Source organism: Symphodus melops (genome assembly GCF_947650265.1).
Source record: "Symphodus melops genome assembly, chromosome: 8".
Lineage (NCBI taxonomy): Eukaryota > Metazoa > Chordata > Actinopteri > Labriformes > Labridae > Symphodus > Symphodus melops.
The window spans coordinates 13,416,959-13,434,336 of NC_136698.1; the positions used below are offsets into that span (position 1 = coordinate 13,416,959).

General features: G+C 40.8%; 2 protein-coding genes across 4 annotated transcripts; both read left to right on the forward strand.

Moving 5' to 3' along the window:
* The first annotated feature begins 467 nt into the window (after window positions 1-467).
* malt2 (MALT paracaspase 2) lies at window positions 468-8,006 on the forward strand. Of its 2 annotated transcripts, none has more exons than XM_079349948.1 (17): window positions 468-644; window positions 1,100-1,262; window positions 1,508-1,674; window positions 2,259-2,389; window positions 2,546-2,690; window positions 2,772-2,959; window positions 3,391-3,487; window positions 3,650-3,700; window positions 4,384-4,479; window positions 4,586-4,789; window positions 4,997-5,174; window positions 5,265-5,339; window positions 5,475-5,602; window positions 6,440-6,589; window positions 6,710-6,867; window positions 7,013-7,150; window positions 7,442-8,006. In XM_079349948.1, the coding sequence occupies exons 2-17, from the start codon at window positions 1,126-1,128 to the stop codon at window positions 7,877-7,879; spliced, it is 2,481 nt and encodes an 826-aa protein (XP_079206074.1). In that variant the 5' UTR covers window positions 468-644; window positions 1,100-1,125; the 3' UTR covers window positions 7,880-8,006. The 2 variants fall into 2 exon arrangements, with proteins under 2 accessions (XP_079206074.1, XP_079206075.1); XM_079349949.1 differs by having other exon boundaries at window positions 468-621.
* A 329-nt stretch (window positions 8,007-8,335) lies between these two features.
* On the forward strand, window positions 8,336-16,303 carry safb (scaffold attachment factor B). Of its 2 annotated transcripts, none has more exons than XM_079351340.1 (21): window positions 8,336-8,641; window positions 8,882-8,990; window positions 9,763-9,827; window positions 10,234-10,434; window positions 10,532-10,591; window positions 10,676-10,715; window positions 11,473-11,896; window positions 12,254-12,297; window positions 12,389-12,498; window positions 12,622-12,771; window positions 12,950-13,038; window positions 13,280-13,329; window positions 13,438-13,517; window positions 13,697-13,839; window positions 13,999-14,107; window positions 14,347-14,543; window positions 14,731-14,908; window positions 15,022-15,101; window positions 15,231-15,289; window positions 15,419-15,473; window positions 15,598-16,303. In XM_079351340.1, the coding sequence occupies exons 1-21, from the start codon at window positions 8,489-8,491 to the stop codon at window positions 15,713-15,715; spliced, it is 2,514 nt and encodes an 837-aa protein (XP_079207466.1). In that variant the 5' UTR covers window positions 8,336-8,488; the 3' UTR covers window positions 15,716-16,303. The 2 variants fall into 2 exon arrangements, with proteins under 2 accessions (XP_079207466.1, XP_079207467.1); XM_079351341.1 differs by having other exon boundaries at window positions 8,882-8,972.
* Window positions 16,304-17,378: the final 1,075 nt, after the last annotated feature.

The following is a 17,378-nucleotide window of genomic DNA, read 5'->3' on the forward strand; positions in this document are numbered from 1 at the left end:
TGCTGAACAGTATTTACTTTGATATCATGATGGGGTTTTTTGTTTGTTTGTTTGTTTTTTTTGGGGGGGTGGGGGGGGGGAGGTTGCCTGAAGACAAATCACTTCCATAGTTTTTGAAAAATGTATTCCACTTTTTACTTTTGCAGACTCATCATGAAAGAGGAGATGTAAATATCTTACAAACGTTTAATTTTTAATTGCCTTTTCCTTTTATTATGGATCTTTAAAAACACTTTCCCCGTTGTGAGTAAATAAAGCACATTTAATATTAGGCCTACATTCATGTATGAACTGTATACAGCCGATATGTTTATGAATATCGAATAGCGTATAATTAATCATATTTACTCTGGTTAATAATTGACTAATATATCATTAACAATGTAGTCTGGCACCCAAACATGTAAATGTAATAATCTAGTTAGTCTTCACTAATGATATTCTGTAAGAGTTTGTTTCAATGAAGGACGTTGCTATGACAACGCTTCATGCAAATGCTTGAGCCTGTTGGAGATGGCAGAAATGAGGAACCGAAATGAGAAGCAATTTCTCTGCCACACCAAACAACTCTTTCACCGCGAAACTCACTTGTTCCCTTTTCCACAACTGCAGAATATTATTGTAAGTTTCCTTTATTTTAGAGGGTAAGTTCAAACTTGTTAATACACTTTTTTGTGGCGGAAGTGGTGGAGGATTATTTGTCGTCGTTGCTGCGGTGCTGAGGTTTTACAATTTGTTTCATTTTGTAGCTTCGCAGTTGCTCGAATAATTTGATTAATGATGAATACCCACAGACTGTACCTCGTGCTGGACATGTGTGCTTAGTCTATACGGTGGGCCAAGGATAAATTTACGGTAAAATTCTTTAGGCACTACATTTCAATGAACTACTGGATAGCCATATAGTAGGTAGTATTAGGCTGTTTATGAACTGCAGGTTTATAGCGTCGGAGGTTCATTTTAGTCACATCCGGAGTCCGAGGAAATCATATATTTGGGCTGGGCTCTCTGTTGAACTACATGGTGAAGTTGTGGTGTGGATCAGATTTGAGTTTAGGCTACTGCATACAAAGTTTAATAGCCCGTTTCTCTGGATTAGACTACTAGGAGGCGACTCAGACGAAGATGGAGGCGTTGAAAATAAGTGTTGGTGCTTTGAATGAAGAAGTCCTGAAAAGACTGTCAAAGATGTTGGACAATTCAACCTGCGGATGGAGGCAACTAGCGCATGCTGTGTCCGAGCAACCGAAATTCCGCTGCAGGTGAGACATTGAAGGCATCACACAAGGAAGGTAGCAGGACATTTTTCAAGACAATTTTACACATTGTGCAACGTGGACATCATTTAGAAAGGATGCTTTCTGTTGATGGAATGCATGGTGAACAAGTTTGCCCCTCCACATTTTTGTACTTTAAGCCTATATATTGTTTATTTTTTAGCCATGGCCTTTCCTCCACTAAGCAGCCCATTACAAACCCTTCCAACTTTAACCCTTTCTTCCTGCAGTGACAGAGAGCTGACCAACTGCTCCCTTCAGGTGCTGAGTGCTGCAGGCAGCCCAGGTCGTACCCTCCTGGCCTGGCTCGCTGATCGCCTTTGCTCCCTGGACTTCCTGCTCCACTGCCTGAGGAAAATCCACCACCAGGAAGCTGTGCAATTCTTCTCCTCCATTGGTAAAGCAGAAGTGATTGGTGCCATATGTGTGCAAATTGAAAAGCATATGTCTCAAGAAATATTTCTTGAACACATAGGCTACCTGGGAAAAACATGGGTTTTGACATTGTTCTTTGTTGAGCAACTGCAGTACACTGAAATCAGTTTCATCATGTGTGTGAACTCAGGTAGATCTAGCATGACTGTTCAGTGTGCTCAATAGCTGTATTCTTTCAAATCACCTGTTTTAAATAACGTTGCCTTTCCCATCATTATCACATTGAGAAACAGTTCAAGCTTTTTTATTCACCTAAAACCATTCCACTGTCAGCCTACTGTCTCTTCTTTATCTGTAACGTCACTGTACTCCTCACTCAGCCTTTTGTGAATTAATTATTGGTGTATAAAAACGCTCAGTTTATTTCTGAGATCACACAAGGAAGCAATAGTTCTTGCTCTGAATTGTAACACTTTCAAACAGAAGGAAAGAACTCTTTTTGTTTTTTTGTTCGAACACTTGTTTTTTTTTCATTTGTGAAAACAAATGCCTTTGTGTGTGCGTGTGTGTGTGTGTGTGTGTGTGTGTATGTGTGTGTATGTGTAGTGGAAGAGCTGATACAGATTACAGAGCAGCCACGGTCCCAGCAGGCCGCAGTGGGGGGAAGGATTGTATTGACCTGCAGAGCCTCGGGGCCTCCTGGACTTAGCTACCAATGGTTCAGAGACAAGGAAGAGGTCCATCCACCATTTTCTGATTAAAGAGCAACAATTAGATCCTGTGTCAAATTTTGGTTTCATCTGCTACCTGATATTGCTATTTCAGTTATTGTCCTAAAATGTTACCTCATGTCAGCTATTATGTTGCTATTGGTTGTTTGTTTCTTGTTAAAGATATTAGATGCGACAGGAAGCACACCAGAGCTGGTTCTGTGTCCCTTAGCTCTGCTCCACCAGGGTAACTACATCTGTAGAGTCAGCCACAGGGAAAACTTTGTCTTCTCCCAGTGGGCTCAAGTTCGCTGCATCTTCTCTGAAGGTATTTCCTGTCTCCTCCTTCTGTTCTCCGTATTTTACTCATTGTATCTGATCTCACATGAATTAAATCTTGTCTCCTTAGGATGTAGCAGCAGCCTGTTTCCTGGCTCAGTGAGTGGGCTACATATCACCCATCAGCCTCAGTCTCAAGCTGTGTCTGAGGGCGACACTCTTGTCCTGCAGTGTAAAGCAGAGGCCAACCCACCTGCCCAGTATGAGTGGTACCACAACACAGTGGCGCTGAAACAACACAAGACATGTTCGCTGAGGGTAGGTGTTACACTGAGGCTGCTGTTATCTGCTTGCTTTATGACTATGACAATTATTTTGCAAACATGTCTTGAAATTGAAAAAGAACCCTTCGATTTTACTTACTGAAATACTTTCCTCCTATTTTTTGTTACATCTTTGAAACCTGTGTCTTTTTAATTCTATACAATAGCTTAGTTTGAAATCAACACGTGTCAACAGAGATGGATGAAATAAAAAAAACAGTCTTGAATGTGTACGAGTGTGAAAGGGGTTTAAAAAGGGTAATACATTCGTTATACAGTGGATCAAGTACCGATATATTGCTGTTTAAAACCAAATTGATGCCAGGAAAAGTTAAAGCATTGATTTAAATTAAAATGAATAATTTGATTGAAGGAACCAATGTATACATGCCGTTTGCGGTTTACTGATGGTCTATTCTTCCGTAGATCCCATGTGTGACCACAAAAAACAGAGGACAGTACAGATGCAAGGTGTTCAACTTGTATCACGAGGTGTGGAGTGACACAGCAGCAGTTAATATTGGTGAGACTCGACATATTTCTTTTTACCTGTGTTCAGAATTTAATATAAGATATTAGGAAATGTAACTCTGACCAGCTTTCACATTTATACGCTCAATATCTCATTTGAGAAAAAGTGTAGTTCTGTTCAGTCAACAACTTCCTGCTTTGCTCATTTATGCAGGCCCCAGCTCCAGCACTGAGGCCTCCTGGGTGGAAGTTGACCGTGGGCCAAGTATTTTAAAAAAATATTCTTTGAAATATTCCAGAGTAAAAAGAGGAACATGTCTAATATGTAGTTCCTTGTGTTATTCTCTGTTTTTGCAGCATGATATCACACTCACTCACCGTTCTGTTTTTGTATGTACAATAACGAGGACATTAGAGTTTCATGCAGGTCGACATTGTGTGTGTCAAAGCAGCGAATTGGCTGCTGGTATTGTTAGGTTGCGGACTGTGATCATCTCATTAATAGACAGCATTGTGCACAATATGTGTGGTAACCAGTGTTGGCTGAAGAAGTGGGTATACTCTTAACTTTCCCCCAAAATGAGTTGGGAGTGACCCATTGATTCAGTCAGTACTTACCATAGACTGTAAATAATAATATATATATATATATATATTTATACAGTCTATGTTTCGTACATGTCAATTAGAGACAGAGTTAGAAGGTCATCCCTTCACCATTCTTTTAAAAACAATTCAGCCAACTACTGCATATGGTCAATCAGTCAATGATGTGAATCAGAAGAGCTTTAGAAGTGGGTCTACACCGTACACCTGTGTATACCCTGCACTTCACCACTGGTGGTAATTAAGCACCATATAAAAGAAAGAACAAAAACCACTATGATGAAAGATCAAACTGCATTGGATTATTGATTTATTTATCTTTTTCATTTTTGTGTACTGCAGAGACAGACTCTCAGAAAGTCCCCAGGACCTATGGACCAGGGATACATCCGCTACAACCGATGACCAAACTGCCATCATCAGCCAAACAGTTCTATGGTTAGTTTTGCCCAGTTTCTGTGCATTAAAATATACACATAAAACAGTCACATCATCTTTCTCAGTTGAGCTTTTTTTTTTTTTTTTGTTTCTTCACCGTCCACAGCAACTGACAAAGTTGCTCTCCTGATTGGCAACATGAACTACGTCTACCACACTCAGTTGTGTGCTCCAATTGCTGATGTCCACGAATTGACCAACCTCCTCAGACAAATGGACTTCAAGGTGGTTTCCCTGCTTGACCTCAACTGGCAGGAGATGCACAGCGCTGTCACTGAGTTCCTCCTGCTGCTTGATAAGGGAGTCTATGGTCTGTCTCCTTTCTATTCACAACATTTGCACACAAACTGTTACATGTGTAAATCTCTCAAAAGTCCTATAAAAACTGCTCCGCCATTTATTGATTCCAAATAAATGTGGACAAAATTTGTTTTTCTCCAAAAAGCTTTTTTATTTTTTAAATCTAGTTAGATGACTTTTAATCAAATAAAGACCTTTATTTGTCCTTCTATCCCAGGCTTGCTTTACTTTGCTGGTCATGGCTATGAGAATTTCGGCAACAGTTTCATGGTTCCCATCGACGCTCCGGCATCCTACACGTCAGAGCATTGTTTGTGTGTCCAGAACATTCTCACCAGGATGCAAAAGAAAGAGACTGGACTCAACGTATTCCTTCTGGACATGTGCCGCAAAAGGTATGAAGGACTTTTTCCACATCAGTAAATGAATGGAAGAACTTAATTGTACCATACGTGTGCATATTTATGTCTCTTGATTTTTTTAAGGAACCCAAATGATGATGTCATTGTACAACCGGGACTGCTCAAAGTGACAGCAAATATAGTGTTTGGATATGCCACGTAAGTTCTCATCATCTGACACATTCAATCTCAAGCTAATATGGTGTCTTATTTCTATATTTTTCTTTAAACGTATCTACTGTTGGAGGCTGATGGCTGACACATACATGTCAAAACAAAACCCTGTGTCTTTAGATGTGTAGACGCCGAGGCATATGAAGTGAAAAGAGAAGACGTGTCAAATGGCGTCTTCATCAGCTTCCTCAAACGGAGAGTTTGTGAAGAAGAGAAGGTCACTTTCATGCTCGACAGAGTGGCTGAAGGTATGTAGAGCACACATGTGACTCAAGTGGTCATGCATTAAGCCATTTTTGTAGTTTTTATTTATTTACCAGGAAGAGAAAGTCATTGAGATTAGAAATCTCTTTTTTCAAGAGTGTCTTGGACGTAGTAAGGAAGTTCTGATTACATCGGACATTTATATATTGTAGATTTCAAAGAAGTTGTTCCCAGCAGATTTTATCCAATTTAGCGTTGTTTGCGTTGATAAACTAAATTCATGTTAACACACTTACTTACTGGCTGGTTTATATAGATGTATTTTATTAAGAACAAGTGTGCCTTGGACACTTGTTGTGATTTTGTCAAATAAATAAAATATATTTTACTGTATAACTCTTTGATCATGTAGGTCCTGTGGGGGGGCTCAGCTTGTCTTAGATGCGAGTAGGGTGAACCCCAAGAAATTAAGGGTTAGGAACCCTTGTTGCATCAGGTAGTTGTTTGAAGCCCATCTGAATGGGAATTTAAACTTCTTGAACGACAGGTGCAACATAACATCATTATTCTTGATGGCTGAAATGTTTCTCTCTTGTTGCTCTGCAATGTTTCTATTGTGTCTGTTGGCTCAGTATGCATTACTGACACACCTTGAAGCATCATTATTGTTATTCATTCAGTCTGAGCTTTTCATGCTGTGACAACCAAAATGTTGGCTGTTGTTAATGAGACAGTTGTACTGAACAGACCTCAAACCAGTCGTGTCACATTACAGCACTGACGAATGATGGAACACACCTGCCGTGACAGCACTTTATAAGTTTCAGCCCAATGCACAACTGATTCATACTATTTATTTGAATAACTATACTTCTTAACAGATATGGGTCGTTGTGCGATCACCAAAGGGAGGCAGGCTCTGGAGCTGCGAAGTAATCTATCAGAACGACGATCCCTCACCGACCGGATACAGACATCTGACTGTTCTGTCTCCCAGTCAGCTCGAAACCTGCAATGGGCTGTAGCTCATGGTACGCTCTTCATAAAAATATAAGCCTTAATTAGTTAGCCATTACCTCAAAAGTATTTGTCTTTTTTTTTTAATTTTGGCACGAGACAGTAAAGTATAACTAGTCTTTTTTTTTCCTTAGACCTACCAAACAGCGACTGTCTGCTGTTTGACTGTGGAGTCAAGGTGCAGCTTGGGTTTGCGGCAGAGTTCTCCAATGTCATGGTCATCTACACTCGGATTCTTGTGCAGCCCAAAGAGATCGTTTCCTGCTCTGCTCAGCTTACTGACTTCCCTGAGGTGTGAATGCAGAAAGTAGATTTTAGAGACACAAAAGCACATTAAACATATTTGTGATTTGGCAGCTCACAATAACCTACACTTTAAAGCAGGTTTTAGCTTTGTTATTGTAGATTATTTTTTACTGTTTTTGTTTCTTTGGCAGGATGTGGACGTTGATCTGAAGACAAGTAACCAGGAGTCTCTTCTTGAAGCAGGCAGTCTAATGTTAATCGATGAAAATCTTCCTTCACCAGAGGTCCCTAGTCTCTACACCCGCGTCCGAAGCCTACAGAGACTCAGGGTCAGAAACTTGCCATTATCTTTACAAATTGTTCTAACATTGAGTCCGATGAGGACCCTGATAAATGTCTATGTGCCCTCTTGAGATATATATTTGGCACTGTAAAAAAGGATGTATGCCCACTACTTGAAATATTTGAGTGAAATGCCTTTTAAAAAGGACATTACATACATGTTTGAACTTATTTCTATATTATTTAGTCTTGGATAAAAGTCATGTCACCTGAGAAAAGTGTATCCTTGCTATTTTTTCTCATGTTAAAACTCACTTGAACTTCCACTGTCTTTACAGAAGGAGCTCAAATTCACCATCTGCCTCCATTACACCTATTTCAACATGGATGAGGAAGTGCAGGAAAGGCAACCAGTGACAGTTGGTAAACCGCTGGTCTCCAAACTCAACCTGCATGAACCCCGACCACCTCACGCTTCTTACCCCTCGTCCTCCAACTCTGACTCCTTCAACTTTTCTGAGTGCTCTTCCCTGACAGAAGCCTTTGCTTCACTTAGTCCATCAAATGAGTGGTCATATGATGAACACTCTGGCACACAGTCCAATGCCTTTGGCTCTTCACCTTCAACCAGAAGTGCTAATGTGCCAGAGGAGACTGACAGCTCAGATCTTTTTGATAGGCCAAAACCTCTTGTTGCAAGCAAAAGTTTGCCTCTCACTCAAGTGAATGAGACCCAATACAAATTCAGTGACATGTACAACTTCCATTCTAACTGAGCATAAATGACACCTGTTTATTATTTCTGCACAATGATTAATTGAAGTATACTGAAAAAAAATAATTACAAAGATGAATGAAAAGCATGAGGATTTGTTGTTTGAGTAAAGCTGAGTTAGGACACTTGCTATTGTAAATAGTCTATTCATCTTAATGAAATACATTTTTTAATGTTTTGTTATCAATTTTGTCGTATTTTTGTGTTACATTTTAAATGTTTTTATAACACTGCGGATCACGTTATATGCAGTGTTTGGCAAAAAGAACATACAGAAAATTTGAGTTAATGAAATAAACTGTTGAATATCTTCAGACTATTTGTCTTGCATCTCACACAAACATGGATGGATGGATGGATGGATAGATAGATAGATAGATAGATAGATAGATAGATAGATAGATAGATAGATAGATAGATAGCCAGATAGCCAAAAGGATAACTCCTGCAGTTCTACGCTAGGCGTAAACTGCGCATGCGCCTTCATTCGGGCCTCCATTTTGCATTTGGTTAGCTAGTGGTGGGTTTCCACTCGAGGAGTAGCATCATTTAGAAAAAGGTGTACATAGGAATTATTTCAACCTGAGACGAAATATTGATTAATAAAAGGATGGCTGACCCATCAGCAGACATAGAGGCCCTGGAGGGTGTAGAGGTCCGCAAGTTGTCCGAGCTGAGGGTCATTGATCTGAAGGCCGAGCTGAAGAAACGAAACCTGGACACCTCAGGCGTCAAGAGCGTGCTATCGGAGCGCCTCAAAAAGGTAATTTAGCTTAACAAAAATAAAAACTAGGCATATGTTTTGTTTACACAATAATTTCGGTAGGCAACATTTTCTGACCAGCAAGTGCAACACGTCGGTGTAATATGGAGTCTCGATAGCATGATACTGTGTGTTAGCTTTAGCAGGTAGCTAACATTTACGACAGCGCGCTAACGTTGCTTTTCGTTCTTTTACACTTCATTAAATGTTTCCGTTTGTGGCGTTTCTCTCCATAAACAGGCGATCGAGGAAGAAGGGGGAAATCCTGATGAGATTAAACTGATTCCTGAAATAGCCCCGAAGAAGTCTACTCAGAAACGGACTGTCAAAGGTAACGTTAGCACAAGAGGTGAACACCTTTACTACATCTGTACACTACAAAACACTGTGATGGTGTAAACATAACTTTTGTTTGGACCTGTCTTTGGTTGAACTCATTTCATGTGACAAAGCTCCATTTTAAAGCTGTGATGTTAAATACCATCCGTCACTTCAGTATACATAAAGATCACATCTTAACACCTTTAATAAAATGGGAACATTTTAACCTCAGTAAAGCTGAACTGTTAGCCTAGATATCTGTAGGTCCTTTACATTTGAGATACAAAACTAAATGTTGATTTTGAGTCTTGACATCTAACACGAACTGTACTGTCCTGTTCCTCCTTTAAAACGGAGTTTTAATGAGATCAAATGATTAATGGGAAATGTTTGTGCTAACAGAAACACGTAAAAGGATTTGTGAAGGATACAAGTTAGATATTCATAACAGTAATGCTCTTAAAGCAAAAATATCCAAGTGTACAAGATATACAGGCAAACAGCTGTTTCATATAGCTACACATGTAATCCATGCCTGAACATTTAACCAATCGGAGACGTGTGCTCCTGATTTTTGTGTTCCCCGCCTGATAATAGACCAATCGTGAGCAACCCATTCAATCAAATGGAGCTCGGTCTGGGTGTATCTTGTGAGGTTAAGAAACACCTAGGAAAGAAATGCTGGGAGGAGTCTCCCACGCATCCGGGTTGTTCACCTCTAGTCAGCTCTGACACCAAAATCTTTGAAACCTTTAAGACACTTATAGGACGACTTCTTTGACTCAAGCATATATTTTCAGATTCAAAACAAGAGACTGGTGAACCGGAGGACAGCACTATGGAGGAAGATTCCCATGATGGCCATGTGAGTTTGCTCTTAACATTTTATCTGCATGTTCAAGATCTGTTGTAGCATGCTAGGCTACTTAGGTTAGCAACCCTCTTCTGCAGAGTTCTGATAGTTTATCCTATCTGATACCTGCGTTTGATAAACTCACTGTGTATGCCAAGTGTGATTAAGCAAACGACAAGGCAGTGCTAGCAGAGAATCTGACAAAATAAGTATCTGGAGAAACATTTTTCTTTGTTGCTCTAAAACAAAAGTGAAACACATCTGAAGATCAGCAGCTATGAGTTGATTTTATCCTTGGCTTTTTTAAATGAGAGAATAGGATCAATACTCAGACTACTTGGCGGTATACTTTGGAGACTGGTATCGGAGCAACTAAAGTTGTGCTGACCCTTTTGTTAAACAACCCCCCCCTTTTCAGGAGGAGCATCTAGATGACCATGAGAACATGCAGGAAATGGACATCCTGGACATGAACGTCCTCGATGAGACGGAGAATGACAATGGAATACCAGCTGAGGACGATGAGTGTGAGGCTGAGAATTTAGACGAAGACGCGTTGTTAAATGAAGAACACAACAGTAGGACCTTTGAGTCAGAAGACGAAGCCCGAGGTCCAGAGGTGAGGAAGGAATCTGGAAATGTGTCTCTAAATATGAAACCTTCATCCGTTCTGCTGGCTGTTTTCTAACGTCGCTGTTTTTGTTTCTATGTAACAGGTGGATGAGCCCGAGACGATAGAAAAAGATGACCATATGACGTGCTCGCCAACTGATATGGTATGCTCCCCTGCAGATGCTTTCATGTGATGTTGCGGCACACATTGACGTCACATTAACTTGAACATCACGCCTTTCCTTTAGCCCCGGGATCAAGACGCTGATGACGTGAAAGAAGAAACAGGTACTGTAGGAAAAGGTTGATAAAAAGGTGCAGGCATCTTTTGACAGTGTTGAGCTTGCAGACCTTTTGTTTAGTTTGAATCAGGTGGAGAGACTGGAAGCCCAAAGGGAATTGCTGCCTATGCGTTGATATTTGGCTAACCACACTTGATAACTCACTGGCGATGTATATTTAGCGTCCAGTCATGTTCTTGGAGCAGTAAATCTGCTGTGGTTAACAATATGATTCACATTGGCAGCAATTATATGTCAAGGTCAGGGAGGTGTGAGCTGTTGTAGGTGAATGCCGTGTTTCTAGGTTGCCACATGAAGATCGAAGAAAGAGGAGATCCATCAAGATTGTATTACACGTTTTTAAGGACATGGACTTGGCTGGATATGAAATTCCTGGACTTGTTTTCATCGCCGCCGGACTCTGAGAAAGTCGAAAGCTCAAAGAAGACGAACTGCTGCAAGAATCTCCCGCTGCACTGCAGATCTTGTGACTCTCTTCAGCTCTGAATATTTGTCTGCTTTGGATCAGGTGAACAGTGGTTCAACTTGAGAAATCAGCCTTAGTGGCTAAGTTGTCCTCCAGCCTTTTGGGTTCTCTTCCAGTCTCTCGTTAGGGTCTTCTTCATCGTTTTAATGCGTAGATCTAAAACACAGGCCAGTGGTCATGACGTTCCTAATCCAGGCCTTGCCAGTTCCTCGTTAACCATTGCTGTGTTTCAGAAGTGATTAAACTCTGTGCCATTCTATTCCTGTTAAATCCGTAGAAAATGACAAAGTAGCCGGGTCTTGTTTATCTGAGCCGCTTAAAGAAGATCAGCCCCAGAGCCACGAGACGAGCCATGAAGAAGAGCAAGCTGCCGCCGCCACAGGGGAAGAAAATGTGTCCGACAGCGGCGCCAAGTCCGACAAGGTCGCACCTGGAGACGTGGAGAGTGAAAAGGATGTTGTGGACACTGACGCCAAAGAGGTTGGGGACACGGAGAACGTCCCAGAAGAGACTTTAGACACTGAAAACGAAAGCTCTCAGGCTGTTAGTGTAAGCGAACAGGGTGCTGTGGGTGAAACTGTTGATTCAGAAATGGGGTCTAAGGGTGAGGAGGATGAGAAGACAGAAGAGAAAGCTGCTGCGGATTCAGCCTCGACTGTGAAAGAGTCCTCTTCTGTAGAGGGCGATGATCAGAAAAAGAGGTTTGTTGCTTTCTGTCTTCTAGAAACCAAAATGGCTATCTCTGTTGCATTGGCTCCTTAGTGCTAGAAAACAAATTTGGATGCTCTTTTGGAGGTAAAAGCGTTCTGTGCATATGTCTGTTTTCATTTGTCATTCCTTACACCCACCTGTCCCACTTTATTAGCCATTCATGAGAAACCTATTGGGATTTCCAAAGGCTATAAACCCATTTATTCACTGTAAACTCACTGCACTTTGGTACATGATGGGCTGATCACTGTCAGTTATGTATGACATCATAAACAACACAAAGTCTAAACGTGTGCATCAGTTCTCCTCATGGCTGTGTGTTTATGGCTTTTTTTCTTTTTCTCTAGCTCTGAGGAAAACGATGGAAAGACTGAGTCAAAAGATGAAAAGAGTGAGCAACCTGAACTATTGTTGTTTTTCTGTCTTGTTGTCTTTCAGCTGAAAACAAAATGCTCACTCGTTTACTTTCTGTTTCTGTGTAGCTGCTGGAGGCAGTGCTGCAGCAAACAGTAGCAGGAATCTGTGGGTCAGTGGTCTCTCCTCCACGACCAGGGCGACTGATTTGAAGACAGTTTTCAGCAAATATGGCAAGGTCATTCAAATTCAGACCATTTACTATTGTCATTATGTGTAGTATCTACACATAAATTCTTTTGGTTTAAAATTTAAAGTTTCACATTTTCCATCTCTAAATCATTGTCCTTGCTTCCTGCAGGTTGTTGGAGCCAAGGTGGTTACCAACGCCAAGAGCCCCGGGGCTCGCTGCTACGGGTTTGTCACCATGTCGACCACAGAGGAGGCCACCAAGTGTATCAGCCACCTTCACAGAACAGAGCTGCACGGCAAGATGATCTCGGTGGAGCGGGTAAGGATCAGAGGAATATCGGGAGCATTCACTGACATAACGAAATCGGTGTGATTGAACCTCAGGACTTTTCAGAAAAGTAAAATATTGTAAAAACAATATTTTTTATGTTTGGTTTAAAATTGGATCTTATCATCCAGCTTTTTTAAATGAACTTCTTTACATGTAATCATTGCAGGCTAAAAATGAGCCTGTGGGTAAGAAGCCTGCAGACAAGAGCGAAGCTAAGAAGTCGGGCAGTGACCGGAGACACTCCTCTGACTCCAAGTAAGGCTGCTTACAAGCTTCTGCATGTTTGAGTGAAGTCCCTAACTATAAACTTCCACACCAGTTTGCTCTTGACCTGTGAAGATATTTTTAGCATGGCCTGTACCAGTGGTCAGCAGTTAATGTAGCAGTTAGCGCTGTATGACTCGAAACTAGAGAAGCCCTCAGCTAGTAAAGCAGCTACTGAACGCTTGTGTTGATTAATTCATGGAGAGCTCACATTGTTTAATTTTTCTTTTAGATCCGATGGGAAGGATGAGAATACTGAGGGAGAAGGAAAAGATGGAAAAGGTGATAGATGTGCGATAATGTCAGACTTTGTTTCATGTGGGGGAAATAAGGTCACTTCTGGAAACCATTTTCTCTTTTTCTAAGTAAGTTTGTCTGTTTGTTTGTCAGGACGAAATGAGAGAACCGTCGTCATGGACAAGTCCAAAGGAGAGCCTGTCATCAGCGTCAAAACCAAAAGCAAGGAGCGGGTCAGTAAATATGAACTCTTCCACCAAGATCTTCTTTTAATCACACATTCGGGGACTCATGGGAAAGCTGCTCTTTGACATGAGTTTGTGTTTGTCATTCACAGCGTCTCACCTTCTCAACAATTTTTATTTCACTTGTTTATCTTGAATGTTTTCTTATCCCGTTTCCTTTTTTCCAGAGTTCAAAGAGTCGGGACCGCAAGTCTCCCAGCAAGGAGAAGAAAGACATTCTGTCATTTGACCAAATCAAAGAGCAGAGAGAGCGAGAGAGGCAGAGACAACGAGAGAGGGAGATCAGAGAAGTGGAGAGACGCAGAGTAACGTAAGAAATATGTCTACGTTGCTAAAAAGTACACTAAATAAAACGTAATTAAGATGATAATCAAGTGTCCAAAGTCAAATCGGATATCCAATAACTGCTTCAACTCCTCATTTGTATTAGTGAGGTAAACATTTTTTTGTCGTCCTTCTTGAATGACAGGGACCGCGATCGTGACAATCGTCCTGACCGTCGTGAGCGTGAGCGTATCCGTCTGTTTCGAGAGAGAGAAGAGAGGAACCACCTGATCCGGAAGAGAAATTGGCTGGAGGTACTGTCAGATAAATTATTTTGAACAATGATTTATCTTTATTTTTTTGCCTGTTAATCAATTTATTGCTGTCAATATTTGTGCATGTTAAACCTATACTGGAATAGAAGTGACTTAAATTAATATTTAGTCTCCCAAATCTAGATGAATTCAAGTTCCTCGTACTCCTCCTTGCCAGCCTTACATTCGGAGAATGTTATAGTTATCTTGCTGAACCCATAAATGTTTCTAAATGGCAGGCTGAAAAGCAGCGCCTCGATGCAGACCGGTTGGAGCGTCAGATCTTGGAGCGGGAGCGACTGCGTATTGAGTATGAGAGACGACGGGAGCAGGAGAGGATCCTCCGGGAGCGAGAGGAGCTGCGACGACAGCAGGAGCAACTGCGCTACGAGCAGGAGCGACGGCCCGTTAAGAGGCCTTATGACATGGACGGCAGGTAAATGACAGAAACAGTGTGGCGATCCACTGAGCGATACTGAATGAATGTGTTTGAGTCATTATGAGTCACAATTAAATGTGCTTAGCAATATTCATAATAAGCGCGAGAGCTCCAGCCTTTCTTTTCTGTAAATCCCTTGATTTGAGAGCGACTCATCACTCGGATGTCTCCGCTCCTTGTCTAGGAAAGACGACTGGCCCGAGAAGCGCATGACCATGGACGACCGTTACGGACGCTCAGACTTAGGTCGACAGGATCGTTTTCAGGACTTTGATCACAGGGACAGGGGCCGTTACCAAGACAGCGTGATCGGTGACAGGCGGGACAACGCTCGAGGTATCGGTGCAGACAGAGATAGCCAGGTAAGAAATAATATTCCTCACATCTCTGTGGTCTACATGTATGACCTGCAATAGTGTGAAAGCCACGTTGGTCAAGTGTGAGACACTTAACAGTCTGGTTCCTCTTCTTGCAGCACTTGGACAGGTCAGACAGACATAACAGAGATGGCAGAGACTCCTGGAGTGGTGGATATGACAAGCGCATGAATGCCAGGTGAGCTCGCCACTGAGTTAGAACTTTCTTTAGTTAGAGTAACATTAAAAGAACCTCGATGGATTCCTGTTTGAACAGTTTTCTTAACACTGACAAAAATCGTAATGATTTATCTGTTTACCTTTTTAGGGAAGGAAGTCGAGACTGGGACTCCAGCCGTAAGGTGGATGGAGACAGATCATGGCAAAGTATGTCTAGTTGTTCTTGTGTGTTGACTGTTCTGCCAGCTAGACTCAATGCTTCTATGATACCATGATGTACTTTTTGTCTTTCTAGAGATTTATAGCCCGTGTTTGATGTTTGGCTTTTTGTTCCAGGTAGAGACGGTGCTATCCCAGGCCAGAGTCACATCGCACGCGGAGGAATTACAGGGTGAGGAGAGAACATCACATAGATTGAAGACACCATTTTACTCATATTTAGGACAGATTCTAGATGGCGAGCTCTACTTATAATCCGTCATTGTATATCTTTTCTTTTTTTGTCGTCTCACCAGCCGTGGGGGCTACATGAACACAGGAACATCACAGTCTCTCTCTGGAGCTCTGAATAGACAGAACCAGCTGATGCAGGGTAGCGGGCTGCAGGGTGGAGCTTTTGGTCGACGCTATTGACATGTGTTTAAAGACGCGGGACCCTTTCAGGAGATCATGAAGGATGTGACCATCTTGGTCTTGTACATGTTTTTAAATTGGATCTCCTTTTTTTCCCCCCACACACACTTTGAATCTTATTGGTTGCCTCCACTTTTCTCTCTTTGTATGTATGGAAGTGATCCCCTCCTTTGTATTCTCATTCAGTCAAATCTAAATGAGAATACAACACAACCATCTGCATACAATGTGATGTATTTCACACTGGTAGTCCTTTGGTGGAGAGTCATTTGAAGCTCTGTGTTGTAAATTCAGATGTTTTTAAAAACACCTGGATGATGGACCTAACCTCCCCAGTCTTCTGTCTGTTAGACAAGTTTTTCTATCCTTGTTAAATGACTCTGTGTTGCAGTTAATTTGTTTAGAGCTGAAAGATTTTTGTCATGATTTCTTCTTACACAGACAGTTGGTCAAGTTGTACTGCTGGAGAAAAGGTTTTAAACTAAATGTCACATTCTCATTTTTTTTTTTTTAAGTTTCAAACGTTGACTTGTAAATAGTAATTAATTTGTGTGATTGCATTATGGTAATAAATTCATCTGAAGCCTGTTTTTGTTCACATTGCATTGATTTCATTTCACTCCAAGTTTCATTCGATTCACGTATTTGTTTAATTTTGACTTCCTTTAAAAAAACAAAAAGAAAACATTAAGTTGCCCTTTTTTGACTCTGGGATGTGGAGATTTTTTCCTATGCTCAGATAAATTCCTGAGAATAAAACCTGCTGGTGTTAATGTGGAAGTTAGTTATAAAATTCAAAGTTAAAGTTTTTCAGACAATTAAAAAAATACATATTTGTAAGAGCAAAATGGAAGCTGACCTGACATTTAAATTCCCATCCTTTCACTCTGTCACTCTGTCAAAAGTTTCCCTGCTAATAATAATTCAGTTGATACACTGATATCTAAATATTCTTGTCTTATGACTTGAGCAAGTGAGTCATTTATAGTACAGTAGCATAATGTGCATGCACACCAGAACAGGAAGTGATCTGGACTATAAAAGCCACATTGATCTCTGTGCTGTTTACTCATGTAGGTCATAAGTACACAAACTGTCATGGAGCTGGTTTAGATCTGATCCAGATATAGCTCCCGTTTTACTCTGAACTTCCCTGATCCTTATCTGTCACTGACTCCAAAGTTCCCGTTTTTAAAAATGAAGTTCCTCTCTTTCCACAGATCATTTCCCTTTACATTTTACAGCTCATAGGTCATTTAGTACAAATGTGAGTATTAATATTTCTGGAGGAGTTCAGATGCAAACTGTTGGATGTTCATTAAAGCTTTGTATTAACTGTACCCCTTACAGTAAGCAACACACATTTCAGCATATTTAGTAATTTCCTTCTATCAATCATCTAAACATGTTGCACATCTTTAAGCCTATAATTATTATTATTTTTTTTTGATTATTTGAATTTATACTCTCGTCATGCACACAATGTGCCTAACCTTCATGGATTTATAATACATCGGAAAATTCAGTTGCAGTGGTTCAGTAAAGTTACACACTCCAGTCACAGTTCAGTCTTACATAGTGTATGCTGTCTTTCTTCCCAGGGTTTTAAAATAAAATCTGATACAACAAAGAGTCCTTTTTTTGAAACACAATTCAAGTTTTT